General features: G+C 38.8%; 1 protein-coding gene across 4 annotated transcripts; it reads right to left on the bottom strand.

Annotated features, from left to right (window-relative positions):
• Nucleotides 1-1,935: 1,935 nt before the first annotated feature.
• On the bottom strand, nt 1,936-27,577 carry nt5c3a (5'-nucleotidase, cytosolic IIIA). Of its 4 annotated transcripts, none has more exons than XM_072571021.1 (9): nt 27,468-27,577; nt 15,413-15,511; nt 13,892-13,961; nt 13,017-13,063; nt 12,849-12,934; nt 11,941-12,030; nt 4,572-4,734; nt 4,064-4,264; nt 1,936-2,620 (listed from the first exon to the last, which is right to left on the bottom strand). In XM_072571021.1, the coding sequence occupies exons 1-9, from the start codon at nt 27,504-27,506 to the stop codon at nt 2,519-2,521; spliced, it is 897 nt and encodes a 298-aa protein (XP_072427122.1). In that variant the 5' UTR covers nt 27,507-27,577; the 3' UTR covers nt 1,936-2,518. The 4 variants fall into 4 exon arrangements, with proteins under 4 accessions (XP_072427122.1, XP_072427120.1, XP_072427123.1 ...); XM_072571019.1 differs by lacking the exon at nt 27,468-27,577 and adding an exon at nt 27,245-27,450; XM_072571022.1 differs by lacking the exon at nt 27,468-27,577 and adding an exon at nt 22,471-22,524.

Here is a 27,577-nt window from a genome sequence, read left to right as displayed (position 1 = left end):
GGGAAACCATTACCTCCTGACTCATGGAGCAGGAACACATCATATTACACCTTGGGACCCTGCAACCACATGGGATAAATGTGAATTTCAACAACTTCCTCATTTCCCCTCCCACCATATTATCCCAGTCCTGAGCCTCTAACTCAGCACCGCCTTCTGGACCTGTCCATTCACTCTTCCTCTCTTTCCCCCCCTCAACCTATCACCTTCTCCCTCACCTTCGTCCACCTATCGCTGTCTCAACTACCTTGGCGGAAAGTAAGCCTGAGGATGGGCTACTCAGCTGATATCTATAAATGATGTTTCATTACTTTCAAGGGTGAAATTATTGCAAAGACATTTCATTTCATTTCATATTTCTCAGACAAGTTCTAAACAATTGTGGAAAATCAATTTATTCAACTTATTTCAAGTTTTGTGCAAATACCTAGAATGTTTCTTTTAAGGTGGCTATTGCAAAGTCATTCTGGATATTGGAATTTCTTTAAATCAAGTTAGTTTATGACTTGATAATTGCTAATTTTACTGTAGACCTATGCTGGGTGGTTTGAAGAGTGTCCAGATTGAGAAAAAAGGCTATCCTGAAAAGAACCATCTTGTTCAGAGTCCTTCTAGAAATGATTGAAGGAACTTATCAGTATTGTATTTCCTGAGCAAACGGTCCTCAGAGATTCCAAAGACAACTTTGCATGATTAATGACAACTGGAACATTCAACACTTTTATTCTGCCTTTAAGAGTCACCATAGCGGCCAGAAAATGTCTTCTCTATAGGTAATCTCTGGAGAGATTATTTTCCTGAATTTTTTCTATCTTAAGTAGAAAAATAGACAATTAATCCTTCCAAGTTATAGATTATATGCTAACCAGTTATTGTATTTTCATTGTTTAATAAACCAATAATCACATTTAATAATCTGGTTAAGTTTTAAATAAAAATTAAGGCATTTGATTTACCATCTTGTTAACTTGGAAAAAGTATTTTATGCTGTGATCTGTTGAGTAACAATGCACTTTTCTAGCTTCACTGATAACAGGAAAGTTACAACTAACAAAAACAGAAGTTGCTGGAAAAGCTCAGCAGCTCTGAAAGCAACTGAAGAGAAATCAAAATTAATGTTTCAGGACATGACCCTTCCTTTGAACTTATCTAATACAGGTTGTCAGGTTCAGGGCATTTGTCAGCCTTAAATCCTAGTGATTAGTTTTATGTTTCTTTGTCCACATGCCTTTTGATTTTCTATTGAAGACTCAAAAAAAACAAATCCAGAGAAGAAATACGTCAGAAGGGAGTGGTAATATTTATGACATTATCTGTAAGATACAATCCTATGAACAGCACCATAATTATTGTGCTGCATGACCATTTTATGACAGACTTCCTAACTGCTGGTGACTAATGTCAAAGCTGAGAGAACTTTGCAGAAACAACAGGATTAGGTTCCATATTGTCATTTCCAGTGACTAGGAACTGCTGCAAAGTCCACCTGGTTTCATTCCTTTAGACTTCATGGCAGTTTTATACAATTGAGTAACTCAGGAGCTCATTTCAGAGGGCAGTTAAAGGGTCAGCCATAGCTCAAGTCACCTTTAGGCTAAACCACTCATGGAACCAGTAACTCACATGAATTGTTACAATGGTTTCACAGTCAGCATTACCAATGACTGGTTTTGTTGAATTTCTACCAGCTGGAGGTTATTCTGGATTACAAGTTCACTAGCATCATCACTATAGCACTGACGCTCTAGAACACTAGTCTCTGCATAATTCTCACTGTCCCAATAGTACAACTGCTTTAGTGTTAATGCCAGCACTCCATGAATTGAAACCCATTTCTCCCCATACGAAACATCTAGTCACCATTCAACTCTTCCAGACGGAATGGGGAGTTTGTTATAATAAATTTAAAGGGCTTTAAGAAATTAGAGCCCAGTGTTTAAAAATCTCTCCACCAACTTTAATGTTCTGTACAAATATTTCTTTCATGTACATTCATTTTAAAATATGCAAATGACAATGTTCAATAGGCAACACAAACTATGACAAGTAAACCAACAGCATCCTTAGTTATCTAAAAAACATTTGAAAAATCAAAAACTGCTTCAGAGTGCTTTGTTTCTTGTATAGAACTTGCAATAGATATACACAGGCAATGTAGCCATAGTACATCAAGCTTACAATACTTCTCTCTTTTGAGAGAGCATATACTGAAAACTACACACAGATTCTTTTAAATGTTAAAGTCAGAATTTAAACTATTACATCTAAGAGGTAGTTTAAAATCTGCCCATGGCTGACCTATTTGTGTAATTGCCAATCTTTCTAAAGAACACACATTATTCCCTTTATTCACTGAAGACACATTCGTGCAAATTTTAAGAATATTTTAAGTTCCAGGTACTGAAGAATGAACAGCATCTTCAAAAAACAAATTAGGCTGTTCAATTAAATGACATGAATGGTAGAAGAGTATTTCGGTTTTGAGCTTGCACAGGCCTGTATATCTTCAGTGTTCATATCACAGAATCTTCTGAAGGATAGCATTCGTCAGATCTAATGTCTCTTCTTTAACGAGAACTATATCATAGGAGTCCATGTACTTTTCTAAACTTTCTTCCACCTATGCACATTTAAAGAGAAAGATACAAAATGTTTATATCTAATATCTCAATTTGTAGATATTAAGAATTAATGCTGATCTTAAGAACCAAAAATTGATTTGCCATGAAATTACAAAGACTTTATTCATCTTGATTATTGAAGTCAAGGTTCTAGTACAATGCACCTTAGTAGTAAAAGGCTCCCTAGGCTATTACAATACATCTGTACAATATATCTATTGAGATAAGAACAGCAACAAAAATGGCTGACAAATGTGAAGCTTGTCCAACATAAGCATTTTTCATTTTCAAAATCAAGCACACAAATGTAATACATGTAATTCCTCTACAAAATTATATCTGCTTCTTCGACAAAAGTAAATAATGTAGTGGGAACTATGCTCCATATGGTAGCGTATTGGTTGAGTGACAGCATGTAGAGGGTTGAGATAAAAGGGGTTCTTACCTGGATGGTGAATTGCAACTAGTGGGGTACTGCAAAGTTTAGCTCTCAGACCTCAACTGTTTACAATCTATAGAAATGATCTGCAACCAGGGACAGAATGTAATGTAGCAAAATTCATGGGTGATACTAAAATAGGTGGAAAAGCAGGCTGTGACAAAGAGATAAGGAGGTTATAGATGGATATTGATAGACTAGGAGAAAAGGCCAGAATCTGACAGATGGAGTTTAATGTTGACAAGCACGAGGTTATCCATTTTGGCTGGTAAAATAAAAGGGCAAATTATTATTTAAATGGGAAGCAGATTCGAAGTGAGTCAGTGAGACTTCTGGATGTCCTTATGCATGAACTACTGAAACAGGATTAGATTATTAAAAAGTACTGTTGTTACAATCATGTAAGGCGAATGGGGAGACTACATCTGGATCGTGTGTCCAATTTTGGTCTTCTTGAGGAAGGATGTGGTAGCACTGGACACAGTTCAGAGGAGGTTCACCAGGTTGAAAGAGCTCATGTGTGAGGTGTAATTGAATAGATTTTGTTTGTACTCGCTGGAAGTCAGAAGATTGAGGGGGAGGATCTGATTGAGGTATGTAAAATGCTAAGGAGATGGATAAGATGGATGTTGAGTTGCTCCCCCTTGTGAGACTATCCAGAACAAGAAATCATAAATATTGATTGAGAGGAGGTAGGTTCAAAAGTGGGATGAGGAGAAACTACTTCTCTCCAAGGCTTGTGAATCTACGGATCTCAATACCCCAAAGTACAGTGGAGGCAAAAATCAAACGCCACACAAGAAAGAAAGAGGTTTCTGAGGAAAAGTGGAATAAAGGGCTGTGAGGAGCAGGCAGGAAAATGGAGTTGAGATCAGGATAAGATAGCCATGATCATGTGAAATGGCAGAGTGGGCTTGAAAGGCTGAATTACCTACACCTGCTCCTAATTCTTATAATCATATGACCCTAATTAATACTAATGACTTGTCTTAATATTTCTTACTTTATCATTTAAGAATCCAATCTTGAGAATGCTTTCAACATTTTGAACACCATCTGCCATGGTCAAGTCTCCTAATGAATCACCCAGAAGGATAATGTTACAATTCTCCTTTAGTTGATCGAAGTACTCCGAGCTTCTTATGGCTCCATCGTGTTTATTATAAACATGGATAAGCTCACCTTTAAAGCCTTTTAAAATACCCTGAAATGAGAAAATCTCAGCTGAATGACTTTTGCTATTTAACAGTAAACACATACATATGGGTTATAATATGTTGCACAAGTTATTTTGACCTTAAACAATGCCTTTCATCTATTAAAAGTAACCCCATTACTGTGTGAAAATGTGGCTCCGCGAATCACAGTTAAACATCTTTCACAAGGACTATATCAAAAAGACTGTTTCCAATTATAAACACTGTTGTAATTAAGTTCTTTCTTGCAAAGGATTACTAGGTTCTTTGCAACATTGTAAATTGTAGAAAAAAAGAATTCGGATTTCAAATTACCTTCTCATCAAAGTCCATGAAGTTGGAGACTACCTTCACATTTGAATGAAAGACACCAGCCTGAGAAATAATCTCCTCTAGTACATCACCAATGCCAGCAGAGAATATGAAGACTGGGATGTTATGTTCATTCAGCTTATCGAAGAATAGTTCGTAACCATCTCTAGAATGGGATAACGTATTTAACATACTACTTGGCAGGCTTTTTAAAAAAGCATAGTGATCATACCTAACTCTTGATACGCAAGGCAGTGAGTGAATTTATTGATAGATATTGTGCTTTATTCTAAATAAAAGGATTAATAGCTACAAAATTCAAAGGCATTCATAAAGTTGTACATCTTGGACAACAGTACAACTGTGCATTTGTTTGTATGAGTATTTTAGATTCCAGCCAAATCATCCATTTGGAAGAGAGGAAGTGATGCAGATTTAACAGTAACACTGGCAGTACTATAGGAATAAGTTGATTGTGTACTGCCCCAGTAAAAGGATACATAATGTTATGAGCTCAGCTAATGGCTATATTGGAAAGAATCAATTTCAGACTAAAATCTGGATAGAGAAGTCAAGTTTTGTTTTGTAATGTGTGATGTGGTCAGTTACTGAACATTCACCCATTGCTGTCATTATATTTGTAACAAAATGAAAAACCCAAGCTATAATTTGAACAACTTTACACAGACTCCACAACAGTAAAGCATCACTCCTAGAGTCAGAGTTATACAGCACTAGATCCTTTGGTCCAACTTGGCATGGGTGACATAGTGGCTCAGTGGTCAGCACTGCTGCGTCAGTGCCAGGGTCCCAGGTTCGAATCCAGCTTCAGGGACTGTGTGGAGTTTTTATGTTTGTGTGGGTTTCCTCAGTCCTCCAGTTTCCTCCCACAGTCCAAAGATATGCAGGTTAGGTGGACTGGACATGGGAAATGCAGGGACGGGGTTGGGTCTGGGCGGGATGCTCTTTGTAAGGTTGGTGTGGACGCCATGGGCAAAATGGCCTGCTTCTTACTGTCTGTGCCCGACTAGATATCCTAAACTAAAGCATCTGGCCCATATCTCTCTAAACTCTTCCTATTCACATACCTATCCAGATGTCTTTAAACATTGTGATTGTATCTGCCTCCATCACCTCATCTGGCTCATTTCATATAGGCACCACCCTCTGTGTGAAAAGGTTACCCTCAAGTTCCTTTTAAATTTTACCCCCCTCACCTTAAACCTATGCACTTGAGTTTTGGACTCCTTCACTCTGAGGAAAAGACCTTGGCTAATCACCCTATCCATGTCTTTCTTGATTTTATAAATCTCTAAGGTCAGCCCTCAGCCTCCAATGCTTGAGGGGAAAAGAGGCACAGCCTTTTCAGCTTCTCCATGTAGCTCTATCCCTTCAATCCTGACAACTTCCTTGTAAATATTTTCTAAACCCTTTTTAAGTTTAACAACATTTTTCCTCCAGCAGAGAGACCAGAATTGAAGACAGTATTCTAAAAGTAGCTTCACCAATGTCCTGTACAGCTGCAACATGACATCCCAATTATACTCAATGCACTGAACAATGAAGGCAAGTATGCCAAATGCCGCCTTCACCACTGTCTACCTGCAATTCCACTGTTGAGGAATTATGCATCTGCACCCTTGGATCTCTTTGTTTGGCAACCCTCCAGAGGGCCCTATCATTAACTGCCCTCGTTTGCCTTACCAAAATGCAGCATCTCACATGTATCTGATAAACTCATGTGCCACTCCTTGGCCCATCTGATCAAAGTCCCATTGTACTCAGACTTCACAATCCATAACATCACCTATTTGTGTCATCTGCAAACTCACTAACTATACCTCCTATAATCATATCCAAATCATTTATATAAAATGATGAAAAGTAGTGGGCCCAGCACAGATCCTTGTAGCATACTGCTGGTCAAAGGCCTTTAGTCTGAAAAACAATCCTCTACTATCACCCTCTGTCTCCTACCTTCAAGCCAATTTTGTATCCAATTGGCTAGCTCTGCCAGGATTCCACATTATCTAAACTTGCTCACTAGTCTACTGAAATCCACACAAATGTCTTGTGTGCCTTCAACCTTCCTAATCACCTCTTCAAAAAACTGAATCAAGCTTGTGACATAGGATTTCCCATCCACAAAGCCATATTCACTATCCCTAATGAGTCCTTGCCTTTCCAAATGCATGTAAATCCTATCCCTCAGAATTTCCTCCAACAACATACCTAGTACTGATGTCAAGCTCAGACTACAGCTCCCGGACTTTTCTTTACCACCTTTTGAAAATAATGGCATTCTGTTAGCCACCTTCCAGTCTTCCAGCATCTCACCCGTGGCTGTTGATGATACAGACATCTCAGCAAAGGGCGCAGCAATCTCTCCATAGCTTCCCACAAGGTTCTGGTACACACCTGATCAGGTCCTGGGAATTTATTTACCTTTATGCATTTTAAGGGTTCCAGCACCACCTCCTCTGTAATTTGTACACTTTCCAAGGCATCACCATTTATTTCTCTAACTTACATATACTTAAGAGGGAAATCAGGAGGGCAAAAAGGGGACATGAGATAGCTTTGGCAAATAGAATTAAGGAGAATCCAAAGGGTTTTTACAAACATATTAAGGACAAAAGGGTAACTAGGGAGAGAATAGGGCCCCTCAAAGATCAGCAAGACGGCCTTTGTGTGGAGCCGCAGAAAATGGGGGAAGATACTAAACGAGTATTTTGCATCAGTATTTACTGTAGAAAAGGATATGGAAGATATAGACTGCAGGGAAATAGATTGTGACACCTTACAAAATGTCCATATTACAGATGAGTAAGAGCAGTATGTCTTGAAATGCATAAAGGTGGATAAATCCCCAGGACCTGATCAGGTGTACCCGAGAACTCTGTGGGAAGTGATTGCTGGGCCTCTTGCGGAGATATTTTTTATCATCGATAGTCACAGGTAAGGTGCCGGAAGACTGGAATTTGGCTAACGTGGTGATACTGTTTAAGAAGGATGGTAAGGACAAGCCAGGGAACTACAGACCAGTGAGCCTGAAGTTGGTGGTGGGCAAGTTGTTGGAGAGAATCCTGAGGAACAGGATGTACATGTATTTGGAAAGGCAAGGACTGATTAGGGATAGTCAACATGGCTTTGTATGTGGGAAATCATGTCTCACAAACTTGATTGAGTTTTTTGAAGGAGTAACAAAGAAGATTGATGAGGGCAGAGCAGTAGATGGGGTCTATATGGACTTCAGTAAGGCGTTCGACAAGGTTCCCCATGGGAGACTGATTAGCAAGGTTAGATCTCACGAAATACAGGGAGAACTAGCTATTTGGATACAGAATTGGCTTAAAGGTGCTGGGTCCTCTACTTTTTGTTATTTACATAAATGATTTGTAGGTGAACATAAGAGGTACAGTTAGCAAGTTTGCAGATGACACCAAAATTGGAGGTGTAGTGGACAGCAAAGAGGGTTACCTCAGATTACAACAGGAACTTGACCAGATGGGCCAATGGGCTAAGTGGCAGATGGAGTTTAATTCAGATAAATGAGGTGCTGCATTTTGGGAAAGCAAATCTTAGCAAGACTCATACACTTAATGGGAAGGTCCTAGGGAATGTTACTGAACAAAGAGACCTTGGAGTGCAGGTTCATAGTTCCTTGAAAAAGTGGAGTCTCAGGTAGATAGGATTGTGAAGGCGGTGTTTGGTGTGCATTGTTTTATTGGTCAGAGTATGGAGTACAGGAGTTGGGAGGTCACGTTGTGGCTGTACAGGACTTTGGTTAGGCCACTGTTGGAATATTACATGGAACTCTCATCTCCTTCCTATTGGAAAGATGTTGTGAAACTTGAAAGGATTCAGAAAATATTTACAAGGATGTTGCCAGGGTTGGAGGATCTGAGCTACAGGGAGACGCTGAACAGGCTGGGACTGTTTTCCCCGGAGTATCTGAGGCCGAGAGGTGAACTTATAGAGGTTTACAAAATTATGAGGGGCATAGGGTGAATAGACAAAGTCTTTTCCCCAAGGGTCGGGAGTCCAGAACTAGAGGGCGTAGGTTTAGGGCGAGAGGGGGAAGATATAAAAGACACCTTTGGGGCAACTTTTTCACACAGAGGGTGGTACATGTATGGAATGAGTTCCCAAAGGAAGTGGTAGAGGCTGGTACAATTGCAACATTTAAGAGGCATTGTAGAATCTAGTTGGATTCTTCTTAATCCTATTTGCCAAATCTCTTATGTATTCTGATTTCCATCTTAAGCATACTTCTGTCTTTATACTTATAGGGATTAGTTGATCCGCGCGGTCTATACCTGAAATTTGCTTCCTCCTTTTCCCTGACCAAATACTCAATTTTTCTAGTCATCCAACATTCCCTAAATCTGCCAGCCTTGCTGTTTGTACTAAGAGGAACATACTGTTTCTGAACTATAGTTATTTGTTTTGAAGGCCTCCCATTTTTCAACTGTCTCTTTGCCTGTGTACAGCCTCCCCTAATCAACTTTCTAAAATTCCTGTCCAATACCATTAAAATTGGCCTTACTTCAATTTACCTTTTAGATCAGGTCTATCCTTGTTTCATTGTTTATGTTAAATTTTGTTTCCCAAGAGAAGGTCAAGTTTTGTAGAAAGATCCACATATTTAATAAGAAAATGTTATTGTATGCAAATTCCTCCTCATTCAAGCCCTTCACATTGTGGCTGTCCTGGGTCTATGTTTGGAAAGTTAAAATCCACTACCATTACAACCCTCTTAAAGCTATCAGAGATTTCCTAACACATTTGCTTCTCAATTTCCTCCTGACTATTGGGAGGCCTATAATACAATCCCGATAAAGTGGTCATCCTTTCTTACTTCTCAGTTCCACCTATTTAACATCACTGGATGTTCTCCCAGGAATATCCTAAGTACAACAATAATGTTATCCTTAACCAAAAATGCCACTCACCCTCCTCTCTTGTTCCCTTTGCTATCCTTACTGTAGCATCCAAAACCTGGAACATTAAACTGCCAGTCCTGACCTCCCTGAGTCACAGTTCTGTAATAGCTATGATATCCTAGTCCATCTGCCTTACCTGTTAGGCCTCTTGCACTGAAATAAATGCAGTTCAATTTATCATTTTTACCTCATTCTCTGCTGACCTCTCGCCTGTCATGACTAGTTAACTTGCTCACCTTATCTACTGTACCCACCTCAGACTTCTCTTTTCTGACTCTCTTTGGGTCTCACCCAACCCTCTTACTAGCCTCCAAGTAGCACTAGCAAATCTCCCTGTCATGAGTTTGCTCCCTTTCCAATTCAGATGCAATCTGCCCTTCTTACACAGGTCACTTCTACGCCAGAAGAGATTCTAATGGTCCAAAAATATGAATCCTTGCCACTTCCACCAGCTGCTGAGCCATGCATTCATCTGCTTTATCCTCCTATCACTACTCTCACTAGCACATGGCACAGCGAGTAATCCAGATATTACTACATTCAAGGACTTACTTTTTTAACCTTCTGCTTATCTTCACTTTGAAATTTTTTTAAAAACTGAACTGATGAGGATGCAAGCTTTTCTTACCAGCTATTTTCTGCACATTCACCAGATTTAATTCAGGTAGGCAACACACTACTTTTTACTTAGAGGCTGTTAAGACAGATCAAGACTTCTAGACTCTTTCCAGCTCCAACAGCCTGAAGAACTCCACAGAAGGAAAACATGTTCTTCTGCTGGAATGGATCTTCTTCTGAATGCAACCTGCCTATGGCCTCTGGCCCATTTTTCTGTAGGTCATAGAGGTTCCACATAATATTCACTCCAGCTATTATCTTCCCAGGAAGGTTGATACTAATTTAATGTAGAAACATAGAAAGTAGCAGTTTAAGAACCCTTGTGCTAATGCAAAAATGTCTCTACCTCTTAGAGGAGACCCAGGCTCAACTCCCTCTTGTTGCATAGATGTCTGAACAGGTTGATTAAAAAAATATTTGAGTAAACCATTCGGCCCTTTGAGCCTGCTTTGCCATCAATGTGATCATGGCTGATCATGACTGATCATCCAACTCAGTACCCTGTTCCCACTTTCTCTCTATACCATTCGGTCCCTTTAGCCTCAAGACCTATATCTAACTCCTTTGTGAAAATATTTAATGTTTTGGCCTCACTCACCACTCTCTGGGTGAAGAGATGTTTCCTCATCTCAATGATGAATGGCCAACCTTGTATCTTTAGACTCTGACCCGATTTCTGACTTCCTGGTCATCAGAAATATCCTTCCTGAGTTTACCCTATTTAGTCCTTTTAGAATTTGTTAGAACTTTATAGGTTTCCATGATGTCTCCGATCATTCTTTTAAACTCCACTATATTTAGTCCTAACAGATCCAGTCTGTCTTCAAATATCAGGGCTGCCATGCTAGAAATCAATCTGGTGAACAGTCATTGCACTTTTTCTGTAGCCAGAACACCCTTCCTCAGATAAGAATACTAAAATTGCACAGAATACTGTCTGTGGTCTCACCAAGGTGCTGTACAATTGCAAAAAGAAACCCCTCCTTCTTTCCTTTGCTATGAAGGCCAACATATAATTCGCCTTCTTCGCAAGTGACTACACCTGCTTGCTCACTTTCAGCTTTGCATACAAGGACATGCAGGTCTCAGATTGGAAAAAGGAGAGATTAATCTCCACATAATAATCTGCCTTCCTTTTTGCTACCATTTCTCCACATTATACTTCATCTCCTTGCGTACTTCATCAAAATATCAACTTAGGTCACATGCTTGAAAGATGGTTTTGAGAAAAAGAGTTTTGAAAATGACTGACATTTTAAAAAAACCTTCACAGTACTGCAACCTGTATTTTAGAACCAAATTCCCAAACAATAACAAAATTCTGAACATTCATCACAATAGTCAGTGGTATTTTAGGAGATTGAAATTATCTACAAAAGGGGAAGAGGTATTCTCTTACAGCATATTTCAACTGAGCACCACAATCAAAACAAAATATCCCCAAGCACACATTATCTTGAGTTAACAAAGTACACCTAACCAAAGTTCACGATTTTACATAACCCTTCAGACAACAGCTGTGATTAAGATGTAGCTTCTTTCATTGTTAGTCATTTTTAAAAAATGCAGCCTGGCTCCACACTATTTGGACACCAGTTTTTTATTATTTTGCCATACTATTTCACAAAGGATGAGAACTAAGCAACACAATGCTGCAATAGTAATTTTTCAACAAAACCCAGTAGATGCCACGTAATTTAAATTTTAATATTTAAATTTGAGAAATACAAAGTTAACAAACCAAACTGGCAAACATTGAAAATGTTCTTATACATGTCTGAACTGATTATAGATAATCCTCGCTGTACCTCAGCATGACATCCGATTCCCTCACCACCATAGACAGTTTTGCCTTTTCAATACCTTGTTCAATTAGTAAATTGTGGGCTTTAGTCCACCTGTGCAAAAACAAGAGAGATTTTATTTTGAAAAATGTTGGTACGTACATGACCAGAAACACAAACATGAAGAACTTGGAAAGAATTCCATTTATTATCACTATAGAGGTACTTAGTTATGTTATCAAAATTTCACTTGTAAGCAGTGAAACCATTCGCTCATTTTTCAGGCCAGTATCAAGAAAAGTCTTTTAAAATTGGCTTCACCCTTCGTTCCAAGCATCAACAAATTAGTCAATTAATTTGTATTGTCTTGGATTTTATGTTTTGCAATTCCAAGTTGTGGGTCCAATGACGAGTGCACATTTGCAAAATACATTTTTTCATTCAACTATGAAAATTTCATATCTATATTTCGACCAGTAGTGTATGGAAGTCACCAAGGCAGAAGTCACCTGAGAAAGCCCAAGCCACTCAGAGACAATAAGTAATACATCACAGGCTAAGTGCGGAGTTAATTCCCTGCAGTCACTCTCAGGTTTGTGACAAAACCTTATTCTGACTCCAAATTATCTGATATGAACAAGCTTGTCATTCACCACCAGTGAAAAGAGTAAAGTAGTCTAATGCCATTAATCATGAGAAGCAACTCTCATGATAGTGGTTATAAATGGTTGTTTGCAACATTGTCCAAATTCTAAGATTAAATAACAAAAAATGCAACTTTTTGGATATAACTGTAATATTATTTTATTAGCATTAGATAAAGTCAGTTTCTGTTCACACTTGGAACCATTCTTTAGCCAAAATCATTTAACTGTAATTAGAAAACAACCATTTTTTTCAGGTTTACCATTTTTTGAAAGCTAAGGACTTACCATTCAACCATGAAAGGGTACTTGTCATCAGCACTAAGAGTAGGATCAACCTCAATTGGATAGTATTTATTCCTAATTTGGAGCAACTGCAAGGAAAAAATATAGAAATGAAAACTGAAAGTGTGACATGCAAGAATTTTTTGTTGTTGTGATTGGTGAAACAAATACCTTTTTCCTACAGTCCTCTGAGATTAACTTACAGTTGTCAATAATATCTGTTAAAAAAGGAATAAAAATTAATGTTTAACCAAAAATCAAATATAATGTAGAGTTATTAAGTAGCTATAAAGTAGTTATTGTCATCTAGCTGTGTGGAGTTAATGTTTGTTTTGTAATGTTCGATCTTGCATAGGTGATTAAGAAAGTTAGTTACCATGAATGATAACAGGCAACCAATATTGCTGTGAAGTAACATATAAATCAGTAGCCTGCATCACTCAAACCAAGGGGTCTTGTAAAAACTTGTGTTCAGCTTGCTGTTCTTGGCAATGCAACAGCAGGACCACTGCAGTTTGCAAATGCAGAGTGAAAAATAAAAATTCCGATGTGACATTGGCCAATGTCACAGTGAGACACAGTTACAAGATGACACATTAATGGCAACATCTCATCAAAAAGGAAATGATCTACACATTAGATGGGAAAAAAAACACCAAGGATTGTATACACAGAACATTTGAACAGAGGATGGAAGAACTATAAGTCTAATGTGTTTAGACTGTTGGTAAACCTGAGAAACTCCAATGCATGTCATGAAACACTAGCAAATTAGGAGCTGCTAGTAAAAATAGAGCTGCTTATGATCCTATTGGTTGACTCCACACTGGGTTAACCATCTCCTCAGAAACAGAAATACCAATAAGACAATGGTATTAGTAAAGCCATTTTGAAAATGTGACAGGAAATTAAGGACACATTTTAGTAAAAGCTCAGCATTCAGGAGATAGGTTTGATCTTTGCTGGCATATGTCTTCTGCTTCCCAGCAATGTGAAGGTGTCAATTCAAATGGCCACAGAATTCTGTATTATATCAGAGTACCTACTGTGACAGGTTGGACACCTTTTCCCATTGTGGAAGAACTTGCTTAGTGTCATATCAAAATCTGTGATTATCTGCCAAACATCAAGAGCATACAGCACAATTAATATTGAAAAACTGGTGATAAATTACATACATTAAAAGACATCGTTATTAAACATTAAAAATAAGTTATCACAATCAGTAAGTTACTGTTACTTTTTCCAATTGGTGTAAATCATTTGTAAAGTATTTTGTGATATCACCATGTCTAAGTGCCTTACAGCTTGTTAAGTACATTTTGAAGTATAGTCGCTGTAATAAAGTACCACATCAAGGTATTCACACAACACAATTCCCACGATACCACTATCACTTGAATCCAGACACCTCACTTTACTTGTGTTTACATTTCTTCACTACAGTCAGTTCTGCTAGAATGCTGTAGTTCTGTTCTCCTAGAATCTGACGTTGTAAGAAAATTATGTAATAGCACTTAAACAAATTGCTTTATAACTAGTGCACGTTTTAAAAAACTTTAGAAATAGTGTCCCCAATTCGTCAACCGTATTATAGCAAATTCATGTTAATGAAACAGAACGACTTGTACTTTAATCTATCATTTGCGACAATAGAATAGGCTGCTTTTAAGCCTTTTTTGCCATACTGATGGCTAAGTTGTGAATCAGAACTTCAGAATATGCAGAATGCATGGTCCATTATTCAATTTGTACCTGGTCTCCATTTAAACCGATGACACTAAGAAAAAGGAATACGTCCATGCAGGTTTGTGTTGAAATATATCAAAAGTTATGAAACTAAATGCACTATAACATTCTACAAAATGCCTTACATCGAGAAACATTGTATTTCTGTGATCTTTGCTACAATAATTCATTTTATTAAACACGTGTCTGTAACAACATTAAGCTAATTTTTTTATTGAAGTGCTTCACACAGTCAAAATGCAGAAACTTCAGTTGAATGTGTATTTGCAAGATTGTTTTCCTGTTTCCCTCTAAATTTCTTTTCAATTATTTCTAATTCTATTTCAAAGTTACTACTATATCTGCTTCCACTGACCTTTCAGACAGTGCAGTCCAGATTATTTAATGGATAAGTATTTCACCGCCAGCTACTTAAGCAATTGTCTTAAATCTAATTTTTGATTAGCAAGCATTCTGACAGCAAAAACTGTTTCTCCCCACCAAAGCCCCAAGAACATACTCCAGTGATTCCAATCTGTTCTCTGAAGTGCTCTGCTGCTGGTTGTTTATAAAAAGCCTGCCCTTTACTGGACTGCAGAAACAGACCCTTCGATCCAACTTGTCCATGCCGACCAGATATCCTAACCCAATCTAGTCCCACCTGCTAGCACCCAGCCTATATCCCTCCAGATATCCCAGCCCATATATCCATCCAGATAAATCAGAAAAAGAAACTTCTCTCAAATTTAACAAATTTCGAGTTTAGAAAGGGATGTTGAACTCTGCAGCTATTCCCCCAGATTCCCTCAATATCACCCACCATTACAGATGTTGCTTACCTGAAGTTTGGAAGCTCCTCCTTTGATAAGACCACATATGATTTGTTCTACTCTTTCAGGGTCCTTAATGTAGATATTTTTTTTCTGGAATTCTGGCATCTGTGAAATGGAGGGATATTTATAATGAATACTGCGAGCATCTATAGATTCAAAAAGTTATACAACATGGAATCCGACCACTTGGTCCAAAACAGTCCATGCTGAACATAATCTCAAACTAAACTAGTCCCACCTGCCTGCACATGACCCATATCTCTCCAAACCTCTTATTCACGTATCTATCCATATATCTTTTAAATGTTGTAATTGTACCTGCAACCACCACTTCCTCAGGAAGTTCACTCTACACGTAAAAAAGTTGGTTTCATGTCTTTTTAAAACTCTCTCGCCCCTCACCTTAAAAATGTGGCCCAGAAAACCCCATCCTAGGAAAAAGACAACCACCATTAACAAACATCTAGATGTCTCATTATTTTATAAACTTCTTTTAGGCTGATCCTCAACCTCCTATGCTCCAGTGAAAAAAGACCCAGCCTTTATTTATCAGTTTAGCTTCCATACCGGGCAACATCCTAGTAAATTTCTTCTGAACCTTCTCCAGCTTAATACTATCCAACCTATTAATTGGGTGACCAGAACTGGACATCATATTCCAGAAGAAGCTGCACCAATGCCCTGTACAATCTGAACATGACTTCCCAACTTCTATACTCAAAGGACTGAGCAATGAAGGCAATCGTGCCAAATGCCTACTTAATCACTCTGTCTATAAGAATTATGTACCTGCACCCCTAGATCCCTCTGTTCTATAACACTAACCAAGGCCCTCCCATTAACTGAATAAGTCCTACTCTGGTTTGTCGTACCAAAATGCAATATTGCGTATTTATTTAGGTTGAACTCCATCTGCCACTTTTTAGCCCATTGACCCCATTTGATCATGATCCCTTTGTCATCTTAGAAAACCTCCTTCATTGTCTACTATGCCACCAATTTTTGTGTCACCCACAAACTTACGAACCATGGCTTCATTATTCTCATACAAATCGTTTATCTAAATGACAAAAAGAGGACCCAGAACCAATCCCTGTTAAACGCCTCCAGTCCAAACAGCAACCCTCCAGTAATAGTCTGTCTTGTGCCATTAAGCCTATTATGTATCCAGTCAGCAAGTTCACCCTGAATCCCATGTGTTCTAACTTTATTGATTAGTCTACCATGCAGAAACGTATCAAAGGCTTTACTAAAATCCAAATAAGCACCTACTGCATTGTCAATCTTTTTGGTTACTTCCTCAAAAAAACTTATTTGACGGAACATGACAAAAAATATTACTTAAAGTTTTGTTACTTGTATATACTAAATGTAAACAAACCACTGATCATACATTTCAGGTTTTTAAAATAATCATTCACAGGATGAGGGAGCCATTGGCTAGGAGCATTTATTGCCCATTTCTAATTGCCCAGAGTAAACCACATTGCTGTAGGTCTGGAGTCACATGTAGATCAGACCAGGTAAGGTTGGCAGTTTCCTTCCTTTAAAAAAAGGACATTAGTGTACCAGATGTGTCTTTCCCAACAATTAATAAATGGATTAACAATCCTCGTCAGACTCTTAATTTTGTAAAAATCTGGAATTAATTCAAATTCTACCATATACTGTAGTGGGATTTGAACCTGGGTCCCCAGAACTTTATCTGGGTCTCTGGATTAACAGTTCACCGATAATGCCCACTAAGTCATTGCCTCCCCAAAGTATCCATTTTGTAATCTATTTTATCAATGAAGTTGTAGCAAAGTGGAATGAACATAGTTCAGGTATGCAACTCGATGTGACACTTCACCATGCCAAATACACAGAATTGTAAAAAGCTGATCTGAGGAACGTTTCAGATTATGGTCAAAATAAATCTCTCCTCATGAGTAAACACCAGTCATAGCTGACTTGATTTAATACCAAAATTTGGTAAACTAATATTAGCTACATGTATGTTTTGTTTGAAATTAATTATGCTATAAATCCAGATTAGCATTCAAACAAACCAGTGATCACGTTTGAAATCGATTCTAGTCCATAAATTACCATTAGTTTTTTTAAAAACTAAGTTCCAACTAACAAAGTCAAATGATGCAATATCATTCATCTCAAGGAAACTTTACCACTTATAAGCCTCTTGAGATAACAGTAGTTTGTACCGTATTTACAAACAGTACAAGCTGATCATACAATACAGGGTTGAGAATTATATTATGACAGGAAATTAGTCATATTATCCATCAATCTCCTCCCAACCTCATACTTCAAGGCAAATAAATTACAGGTCCAAACTTAAGTACACCTGATACTTTTTGACATTCATCAGGTCACACACACAGGTGACATATCCCACCATAGTATGTTTGCACAAAGTTCAGGATATCTGTTTTGAGTTCCCAAGTGTGTTCACATTTTTGTCACCAGATGCTTTGATAAAATTATTGCCAGGTAAAAGCTTGCTTCAGTTAGTACCATCTTTTCTGAGTTGGTTGATTATAGTTGAATCCCCAATTTAGGGCTTCAGCACACACTCCAGTGCTCTATTGAACCACCATCCTTCTTTTAAGATGATAAACTAAGACTAAGACTATTTCTAGGTGTTCAATATGCTGACATTTCACAGCATCTCCACGGGTCTCAAATTATAAAACACTTATCTTACTGCTTTTTGGAACAATGCTACCTACTGTGCATGCCACATCAGTATTCTTGCAACATTACAAAACAATTTACCAGATAGTAGTTAGGTACCACTGACTTCAGGACTATGTTTCATCCACTGTATACTTCATATCACAAATCAAGTTAACAATAATTCAACAATTCAGTATAAACAAGTCACACGTGGAAGTTTATCCATGTAGATATTATTTTCAAAACCAAAAAGGAAACAAAAACAAAATAAGACAAACAACTGTCCATCAAAATCTGCAGAGAAAGCAAACGGTGGGTAATTCAGGGTTGTGCCGTTCAGAAAAGAAAAAAGGAGTGACAGAGAAAACAAACATTAAACAAATTACCTACCAAATAATAGAAACAATAAAAAAAGGGAGCCAAATAGAGGTTTATAAAATCATGAGGGGTACAGCTAAGGTAAGTGGCAGGTGTATTTTCCTAGAGTGGGGGATTTCAACACTAAGGTCAAATTTTTAAGGGAAAAGTAGGAGAAAGTGAAGTCTGCAGATGCTGGAGATGAGAGTAGGGAGTGTGTTGCTGGAAAAGCACAGCAGGTTAGGCAGCATCAGAGGAGAAGGCGAATCAACATTTCGGGCTGGAGCCTTTCATCAGGAATTCCTGATGGGCTCTGGCCCGAAACATTGATTCGCCTGCTCCTCAGATGCTGCCTGACCTGCTGTGCTTTTCCAGAAACACTCTACTCATATTTTTAAAGGTGAGAGCAGAAAGATTTTAAAAAGGCATGAGGGGCAATTTTTTTGTTAAAGCACAGAGTGGTTCAGGTGTAGAATGGACTTCTAGAGGAAGTAGTGGATGTGGGTACAGTTACAATGTTTAAAATACTTTTGGTTAATTAAGTGAAGAAGAGATATGGACCAAGTGCAAACAGGTAGGACTAGTTTAGTTTGGGACTACGGTCAGCATCGACTGGTTGGACTACAGGGTCTGTTTTCATGCTGTATGACTCTGGCTCTGTGAGTAGTAAAGGCACAGGAATTGAGAGAAGTGATAACATGAGGGCAATGGAAAATACAGTAATGATGTTCCAAATTTAAGACAAGCAGAACTGAAAAGTTCAGAGGATCAATCAACTCAAAAACACAGCAGGAATAGAGTTGTATCTTTGCCAGCTGGCACCATACTCTGATGAAGAGTCCCCATTCACCCAACAGATCAAACCTAAGCTCCTCTGTAATGTAATTAGAAGATCCAGATGCAGTCCTCAAATCAGTGCTTAGGACACAAGGTCCAGGCAGCTCAGAACAGAATGAGGCTTGGACGAATATCAGGAGAGTAGGACCAACCTTAAACAAGGAATCAAGCGGGCTAAAGGGGGTCATGAAATAACTTTAGCCAGCAGAATTAAGGAGAATCCCAAGGCCTTTTCTTCATATGTAAGAAGAGGGTAACTAGAGAAAGGGTTGGTCTACTAAAAGGATAAGGAAGGAAGGTTGTGTGTCAAACCTGAGAAAATCTCAATGATTCCTTTGAATCAGTGTTCACTGAGGAGAGGGTCATGATGAATGTTGAGATTAGAGATAGAAGTTTATTTACTCTGGATCACGTTAACACAAGAAGGGAAGATGTAGGCTAAAGGATATTAAAGGTGGACAAATCCCTAGGACCAGATGGGACCCATCCCAGGTTGCTGAGGGAAACGAGAGAGGAAATAGCTGGGGCCTTGACAGATATCTTTGTAGCATCCTTAAAAACAGGTGAAGTGCTGGAGGACTGGAGGGTTGCTAAGGAGACAATGAGGTCTGCAGATGCTGGAGATTAGAGTTGAGAGTGTGTTGCTGGAAAAGCACAGCAGGTCAGGCAGCATCCAAGGAGCAGGGCTCCAGCTCGAAACGTCTATTTTCCTGCTTCTTGGATGTTGCCTGACCTGCTGAGCTTTTCCAGCAACACACAACTCTGGAAGGTTGTTAATGTTGTCCCTCTGTACAAGAAGGATAGTAGGGATATTGTAGGTAACTATAGACCAGTGAGCCTGACGTCAGTGGTGGGAAAGTTGCTGGAGAAGGTACTGAGGGATGAAGTCAATTTATATTTGAAAAAGACTTGGGTTATCAGTGATAAGCAACATGGTTTTGTGAGGGGGAGATTGTGTCTTACCAACAGAGTTCTTTGAGGAAGCGACCGAGATGAAGGAAGGGCTGTAGATGTCATATACATGGACGTTAAGGTGTTTGATAAGGTTCCCCATGGTAAACTAATGGAGAAAGTGAAGTCACAGTGTGCAGGGTGTTCTAGCTAGGTGGATAAAGAACTGGTTGAGCAACAGGAGACAGAGTAATAGTTAAAGGGAGTTCTCAAAATGGAGAAAGGTGACCAGTGGTGTTCCACAGGGATCAGTGCTGGAGCCACTGTTGTTTGTGATATAATAAATGATCTGCAAGAGGGCACTGTTGGTCTGATCAGTAAGTTTGCAGATGACACGAAAATTGGTGGAGTAGCAGAAAGCATAGGGGACTGTCAAAGAATACAGGAGAATATGGATAGACTGGAGAGTTGGGCGGAGAAGTGGCAGATGGAGTTCAGTCCAGGCAAATGTGAGGTGATGCATTTTGGGAAGTCTAATTCTAGCCTGAACTAGACTGTAAAAGGTACAGCCTTGAGAAAAGTTGATGAGCAGAGAGATCTGGGTGTTCAGGTCTATTGTACCCTCAAGGTGGCTGCACAGGTGGATAGAGCAGTCAAGACGGCATATGATATGCTTGCCTTCATCGGACAGGGTATTGAGTATAAGAGCTAGTAGGTCATGTTAAAATTGTAAAAGACTTTGGTTCGGCTGCATTTAGAATACTGTGTACAGTTCTGGTTGCCACATTACCAAAAGAATGTGGACGCTTTGGAGAGGGTGCAGAGAAGGTTTGTGAGGATGTTGCCTGATATGGAAGGTGCTAGGATTGTTTTCATTAGTAAAAAAGGAATTGAGTGGGGAACCTGACTGTGGTCTACAAAATCATGAAGGATATCGACAAAGTGGATAGAGATAAGCTTTTTCCCAGGGTGAGGGATTCAATAACGAGGAGGTCACGCGTTCAAGGTGAGAGGTGAAAGGTTTAAGGGGGATACGAGTGGAAAGTACTTTACAGAGAGGGTGCTCGCGCCTGGAATGCATTTCCAGCAGAGGTAGTACAGGCAGGCATAGTAGATTCTTTTAAGGTGTGTCTGGACAGATGCAGGAGTAGCTGGGGAGCAGAGGGATACAGATCTATAGGAATTGGGCGATAGATTTAGACAGTGGATTTGGATTGGCTCAGGCTTGGAGAGCCAAAGGGCCTGTTCCTGGGCTGTAAATTGTTTTTATTCTTTGACACAGATCTGCAGATATATTGTCTTGCAAAGAACAGGATTGTATACAATAATCAAATATACTGTATGCTTCATTTCTCCCAAATGTTGCTTTTTTGAATAAAATATACCAGAGTGTGTTTGTAACATCAAAAAAAACATTCTATAAATGTATCTATTTCAGGCGGACAGTAATTCCCACTGTAAGCCTACACTCCAGCATGGAATGTTTGCAAACTACTGCCATTTATACAAGTTCCTATCGGATTGTCAGTCCTTTGAAAGCAGCTTTCATATAGTTGGGACACTCGAGCAACGTTGTTTGCCTCGGTTCATAAGTGTAACAGCAGGCTTTAGAACCAGAGCATAGACTTTTAAAAAAAAAGCAGCATAAATACTTTAGGAAAATGCATCTTTACAAAGATCTGATTAACTAAACTAGTTAACCAATGGATCAAACCATCTTTGCATATAAATATAGCACTTGAGAAAGAGACTTGCTGCAATTTTTCCAGCTGAAATTTCCAGAAAACATTCCTCTAACACCAGCAACTGTGTGTCCATTGACTGCCCTTGGTGGAAAGCCAAGGGCAGTAAGCCGATCCACATTCAATATGGCAATCTTTTGCAACCTCTACACTATTCAGTGGCTTTGGTAATTATAAGGCTTGCCCCCCCGGATAAGAAAGCATCCAAAAAAGGTAATACACACTATTTTGAAAACTGATTTTGTACCATGTTCTCAATGTTCTGAAAAACTAATTAAGCAATTAGTGCACAAAAACTGGCAACCTACTAGGTGAAAATGGATTTTATTTTGTTCAGTAGATACCTGAAGCACTGCAGCACATTTTCTCCTCATTAACCCTTGACTCAGTCCTGAAGCCACGACAGCGATGCCCAACAATATCCAGAGCCACAGTACTTGCATAAAACTAACAGAGAAATAACCAATTAAATTACTTCCTTAAAAACCTTTCAGGTCTAAGCTCAAATTGCAGAAATGTGAATTGCTTGCAAAAGCACTTATACTGCAAATGCTTTACCTGCAAGTAGTTTACAACACAAGTTGAGCACAGGTTTCTATCAGGCTGTCCTTGCTGCAATCTGCAGAAGTGATAGGAAAGATTTTGTTGATTATCAAAGCCTTTATATAAACACAGCCCAAAATAGCAGAGCCAATCACTTTAATGCAGTGCCATGATACCACAAATAGAAGGGAGTGTGAAAACGTCAGTAAGGATTTCAGTTTAACATCTTAGTGGCTGAAACAAACTTGATATTTTAAGCTGCAAATAGCTCAATTAATTGACAGACAAATCCAAAAACACATTTTTCTGAATATGGAGCATCCCATAAACTGGACAGATATAAACAGCTCAAATTTAAGGAAACTGTATTTTGTAAAATCAATGCAATATCACCAGCTGCATTTTAAGCATAATCAACAGTTTGCTTTGTTGTTCTATATCTGTTTCCAGCACTCAAGTTATACTTTTATAGTTGGAAAAAACCCAAAATATTCACAATTTTGTGTTCAGCTTTTCCCCTCATCCTGTTTACTTGGTACTTAAACTCATTTTGCTTTCAATCATAAAAGCTAAGTAAATATCATAAAATAATTAACTAATCATACAGATCCAAACTTTTACATCAATGCTTAAGGTAGAGAACATAAATGTTTCAAAGTCCAGCTTAAAAATTCCAATGACAAATTTTATTGTTGGGTTTTATGATTTCTTAAGTTCCCATATTTATGAAAAAAGTAGAAAAGAAATGGAATAAACTGAAACCTTTAAAAAGCATAGTTAGTAATTCAATCCAGTTTTTGGTGATAATCGCATGTGTTATGAAACAGACCAACAATGGAGCATTTAGACACTAGGTGAAAATTAACAGTCAATATCTTGGGGAGCTACTCCAATAGTTAACTAAGAAAGATGATTCGTTAGCATACTGGAAAACAAGCAAATTGCAAAACCTATTATACGCAAAGAATACTCAATGTCCAAAATAGGCAGAATTTGCAGACTAACAGGTGAGGCAAAAGGTCAAAAACTAAAACTCATCGACAATATCCATATTCTAAATACAGCATTTTAAAGTATGAATCATCTTTCAAAAGTCTATATAGCAATAACACTTTTAAAAAGTGTTTAAAAAATGACTTTGCTTCAAGCTGCAGTTTACGTATTTCATTACTGTGCCATACCTATGATTAGGAAGCACACTCATACAGAGGATTTCAATCTTCTTTGAACTAGGTACGAAATATTCTTGGTTACCATCTGTTCAGCAAAGACTGTATAAAGGGTGGTAATACTGACTACCCAGTACATTCCAGTCCTCGAGAAACAGGACTCTCATGAGGAATCATAGTTGAACATTTGGCTAAAGTAATCTGATTGAAGACTTTTGAGAGATAATTCATACTTTAAATAATCAAGTAAAATGTTGCACTTAGAACATAGGAACTGTTGATGGGTTTTAATTTTTGACCTTTGCATCACCTGTTAGTCTTGCAAATCCTGCCTATTTTGGGCATTGAGCATTCTTTGCTTTTGGCTGGTTTTGCAATCCGATTGTTTTCCACCATTCTAACACTTTTCATAGTTGACTGTTATTGGAATAGTTCCCCAAGATATAGACTTAATTTTCACCTTATATCTCCGTGCTGCAACATTCTATAACACATGTGATCATGCATATTCAATGTCAATTTATTTGGTTAGAGCTAAGGAACAAAAAAAAGTGTGCAATTACATTGCTAGATATTATGTACTGGCCATAAACTAAGAGGAAGGATTGATAGAAAAAAATTGCCAAATAATTAGAAAGGTAAAAATCATAGAATAGTTATAATGGGAGACTTTAGTTACCCAAATACAGACTGGGATTGTAATAATTTAAAAGGGAATCAGAGTGTGTTCAGAAAAATGTTCTACAGCAGTATATTTCCAGTCTAATAAGAAAAGAGGTGCTGATAGGCCTGGTTCTGGGTCATGCAATGGACCAAATGTGTCACGATCATAGAAAACTGCTTCAGGCACAGAAATGATTGTATCATAAGGTTCAGACTCACTATGGAAAAGAACAACAGTCCAAGAAAAATTTACTGGGGATAAGCCAATTTCAGCCGGATAAAAAAGGATCTGGGTTGCATCAATTGGAGCTAAAGACTAGCAGGAGAAACAGCAGCTGAACAATAGGCTACTTTCAAAGATAAGGTAATCTGGCAGAGTCAAGATATATTCCCCCAATAGGGAAAGACAAGGTAAGCAAAGTCAGAGCTCTCTGGATGACTAAATTAAGTATAAAAAGTCTGCTAATGATATATGTCTCAAAAAGTACAATCAAGAACCAGAAAAAAAACAGAAGATTCAAGGGGAGATGAAGAAAGAAAGTTAGAAGCAAAGGAGTATGAAAACAGACTAGCAGCTAACATAAAAGGAAATACCAAAATTTTCCATAGGTTCATAAATAGTTAGAGTCGTAAAAGTAGGAGTTAACCAATTCATATGTCCATAAAGGGTATTTTGCATGGAGGCAGAGGCCATATTTGAGGTAATAAGTAAATACTTTGCACCTGCCTTTATCAAGGGTGATGATGCAGGCAATTACACAAACAGTTGGTGAATGGACATACTGGTGGCATTTAATGTTTAATGTGGGACCTGAATGCAAATGTGCACAAGTCATTTCAACTGGAATGACAAGTTGAGAGTACAGTTAATAGAAAATAACAGTATCCTGGGCTTTATTAACTGGGATAGTATGTAGGAGCATAGAGGTTATGCTTAACCTGTACAAGACTGTAGTGGCACATCCAGTTCTGCTCCAAGAATATTTTCTGCACTGTATGAAACTTTCAGCAGGACAGCTCCTGGGACATGTAACAGTAGTCACAAATATAGATTAGACAAGTTAAGACTGGGAGAAGGAGAAAAGGCAACAAAGAGGTGACTTGACAGAACTATTTAAAATAATAGCAAAAGCCCTTCATCGAAATGTCGATTTCGCTGCTCATTGGATGCTGCCTGAACTGCTGTGCTCTTCTAGCACCACTAATCCAGTACATATTTGGAGGCCCAGTGCAGACGAGATGGGCTGAATGACCTTCTGTATTCTAATAGTTCTGATTCCAATATTAATTCAAATGATGTGCCTCACCTGTAAGTATCTTGTGATAAACATGTTTAAAAAGTTCTAATAAAGCACCTTAGAGCATTTTGTAATGTTTTCAGCTCTTTTTTCACTTCTCAAGACATGGTCTTGATTAGTGTCTCTGATTCATTACCAAGACAATTACACATCAATTGAACTCAAAATGCACATCACTATTCTTTTATCATTGCTAAGGCAAAATCTTGAAACTCCCAGCTCAACAACATTGTGGAAGTACTTTTATATGGAGCAGAATTTTGAACGTAATTTTCTGTAAAACTATTGCAAATTTCCTGAAGTAGTTTTTCAGAACTGAATTGTGAAGTAGCATTTCTAAATTACACAATATGCATTTCATATTGTCACATAATGTAAAGTTCAATGCTATTACATTGTGACAGTTCCTTTCACTATTAGCACTACTATTTTCTGTCCTTTTCCTGAGTTTACATAGCTTCTAATGTTTTCTTATTAAAATATTCAAATGTTCACATTAGCATACAAAACAAAAATCGATAAAAGCAAAATTGTATTAAGGGCAGGCACTAAATATTCTGCCCAGCCAGAGCCACAGACCTGAGCCAGAGATGAAAGGAGGGGCAGAGACCAAAACAAAAATAACTTTTCACGCACAAATTAAGCAGAAAGTATCAATCACACAGGCGCTCCAACAGCAACAGTGAATGCACAAATATCTTTAGGAAACTGAGGTACACTTTCACAGGAATATGAATTATCTGTAACCACCTATGTCATATGCTGTTAATTATAACATCATAAGCAACTTCTTACAATCTGGAATATGATTTAAACGATTATTTTGAAAAATATCTTTGCTAATCTCCACTACAGCTGTATCACAACTAGCACTGTCTGTTTGCATATTCCATCAGCAATGAACTGTAACACAGATCTGCATAGAAACATAGAAAATACTGTAGGTGGAGTAGGCCAGTCGGCTCGGAGTCACAGTCCACAAATGACGATAAGCAGAGACTATAAGGACAACTGATTACATGAAGCTTGAAACACACTACTCCCTTAAGCCAGGGACAAGGCACAGAGGCATGTCCCCGTGAACTAGCACAAACAGTTGGGGTTTAAAGCTACAACTGCATCGCATGCTAGCAACCTAGGTAGATGAACTAATCATGATAGTGCAAGTGTATCTTGTTTCTATCACATTGATTTTGTTTTGCAAGTCTATCATGTTCAATACGGTTTAGTGATCGCCAGGAGAGCTGACCCACCTTCCTTCCGGGGACGAGGTCACCTGAACACAACTCCTGAACTCCTTGGGGCAGGGGTCACAACGTCAGTCTCTAACTTCTACCTCGCCCGCGGCGGGAGTCGCCTGAGGAGCCCTTCCACCTACCAACCCCCAGGGTCGTCTAACGTCCTTCCCTGCGCTCCCGCCCCCCACTTTCCCCGGTGACGGGATCGTCATTTCACCTGCCTCACACCCACTGAGGCTTCTACTGTACCGGAAAGGTGGCTGTTTTCCTCCGGTACGTGTGGGTTGGCTTTTGTGAGGTGGTGGTACCCCGGCACTTGCCTCACCTTTGTGACTGCGGCGGTAGCCGGAGCCCTCACGCAGGCGCTGGGGTAAATAGCAAGTACCGGGGACCCCGCTCAGCCTTCAATCCACATACTCACCATCTCGATGATCTTGGTCTTGCGGCCCGCTTTTTTCTTCAAGGTGAAGATATATTGCGCGAGCACGGCGCCTCCAAAAAGCACACATATGCCAGCTCCAGCCACCGCACCAAACTTCACTACCGCCACTCGATCCATCAGAGATAGACACAACCTACCGGCTATCAGCACTCACATTCGTCTGCAGCAGCCCCACCCAGCACTGCGCCTGCGCGGAACTCACTTTGCTCGACGTTGACCACTGCGGCGACTCGTCCCCCATCCAGATCGGCAGCACTGCGCTTGCCCAGAACCCATGTCGGTCGGGCCTGGACTCCGTCTTGCGTCGCAGCC

The sequence above is a fragment of the Chiloscyllium punctatum genome, chromosome 5 (genome assembly GCF_047496795.1).
Source record: "Chiloscyllium punctatum isolate Juve2018m chromosome 5, sChiPun1.3, whole genome shotgun sequence".
In the NCBI taxonomy this organism is placed as follows: domain Eukaryota; kingdom Metazoa; phylum Chordata; class Chondrichthyes; order Orectolobiformes; family Hemiscylliidae; genus Chiloscyllium; species Chiloscyllium punctatum.
The sequence above is the reverse complement of the archived record's forward strand: the minus strand, read 5'-3'. Positions and strand labels throughout refer to the sequence as shown.

Bases quoted from the DNA above. Each gene is read 5' to 3' on its own strand.
- nt5c3a (XM_072571019.1), bottom strand. From the start codon at position 27,382: ATGGATCGAGTGGCGGTAGTGAAGTTTGGTGCGGTGGCTGGAGCTGGC. The intron at 13,962-15,412 runs GTAAGCAACATC...GATGTTTGGCAG, and splicing joins GAGGAGCTTCCAAACTTCAG to ATAATCACAGATTTTGATAT. The intron at 12,935-13,016 runs GTATTTGTTTCA...TTTTCCTTGCAG, and splicing joins CAGAGGACTGTAGGAAAAAG to TTGCTCCAAATTAGGAATAA.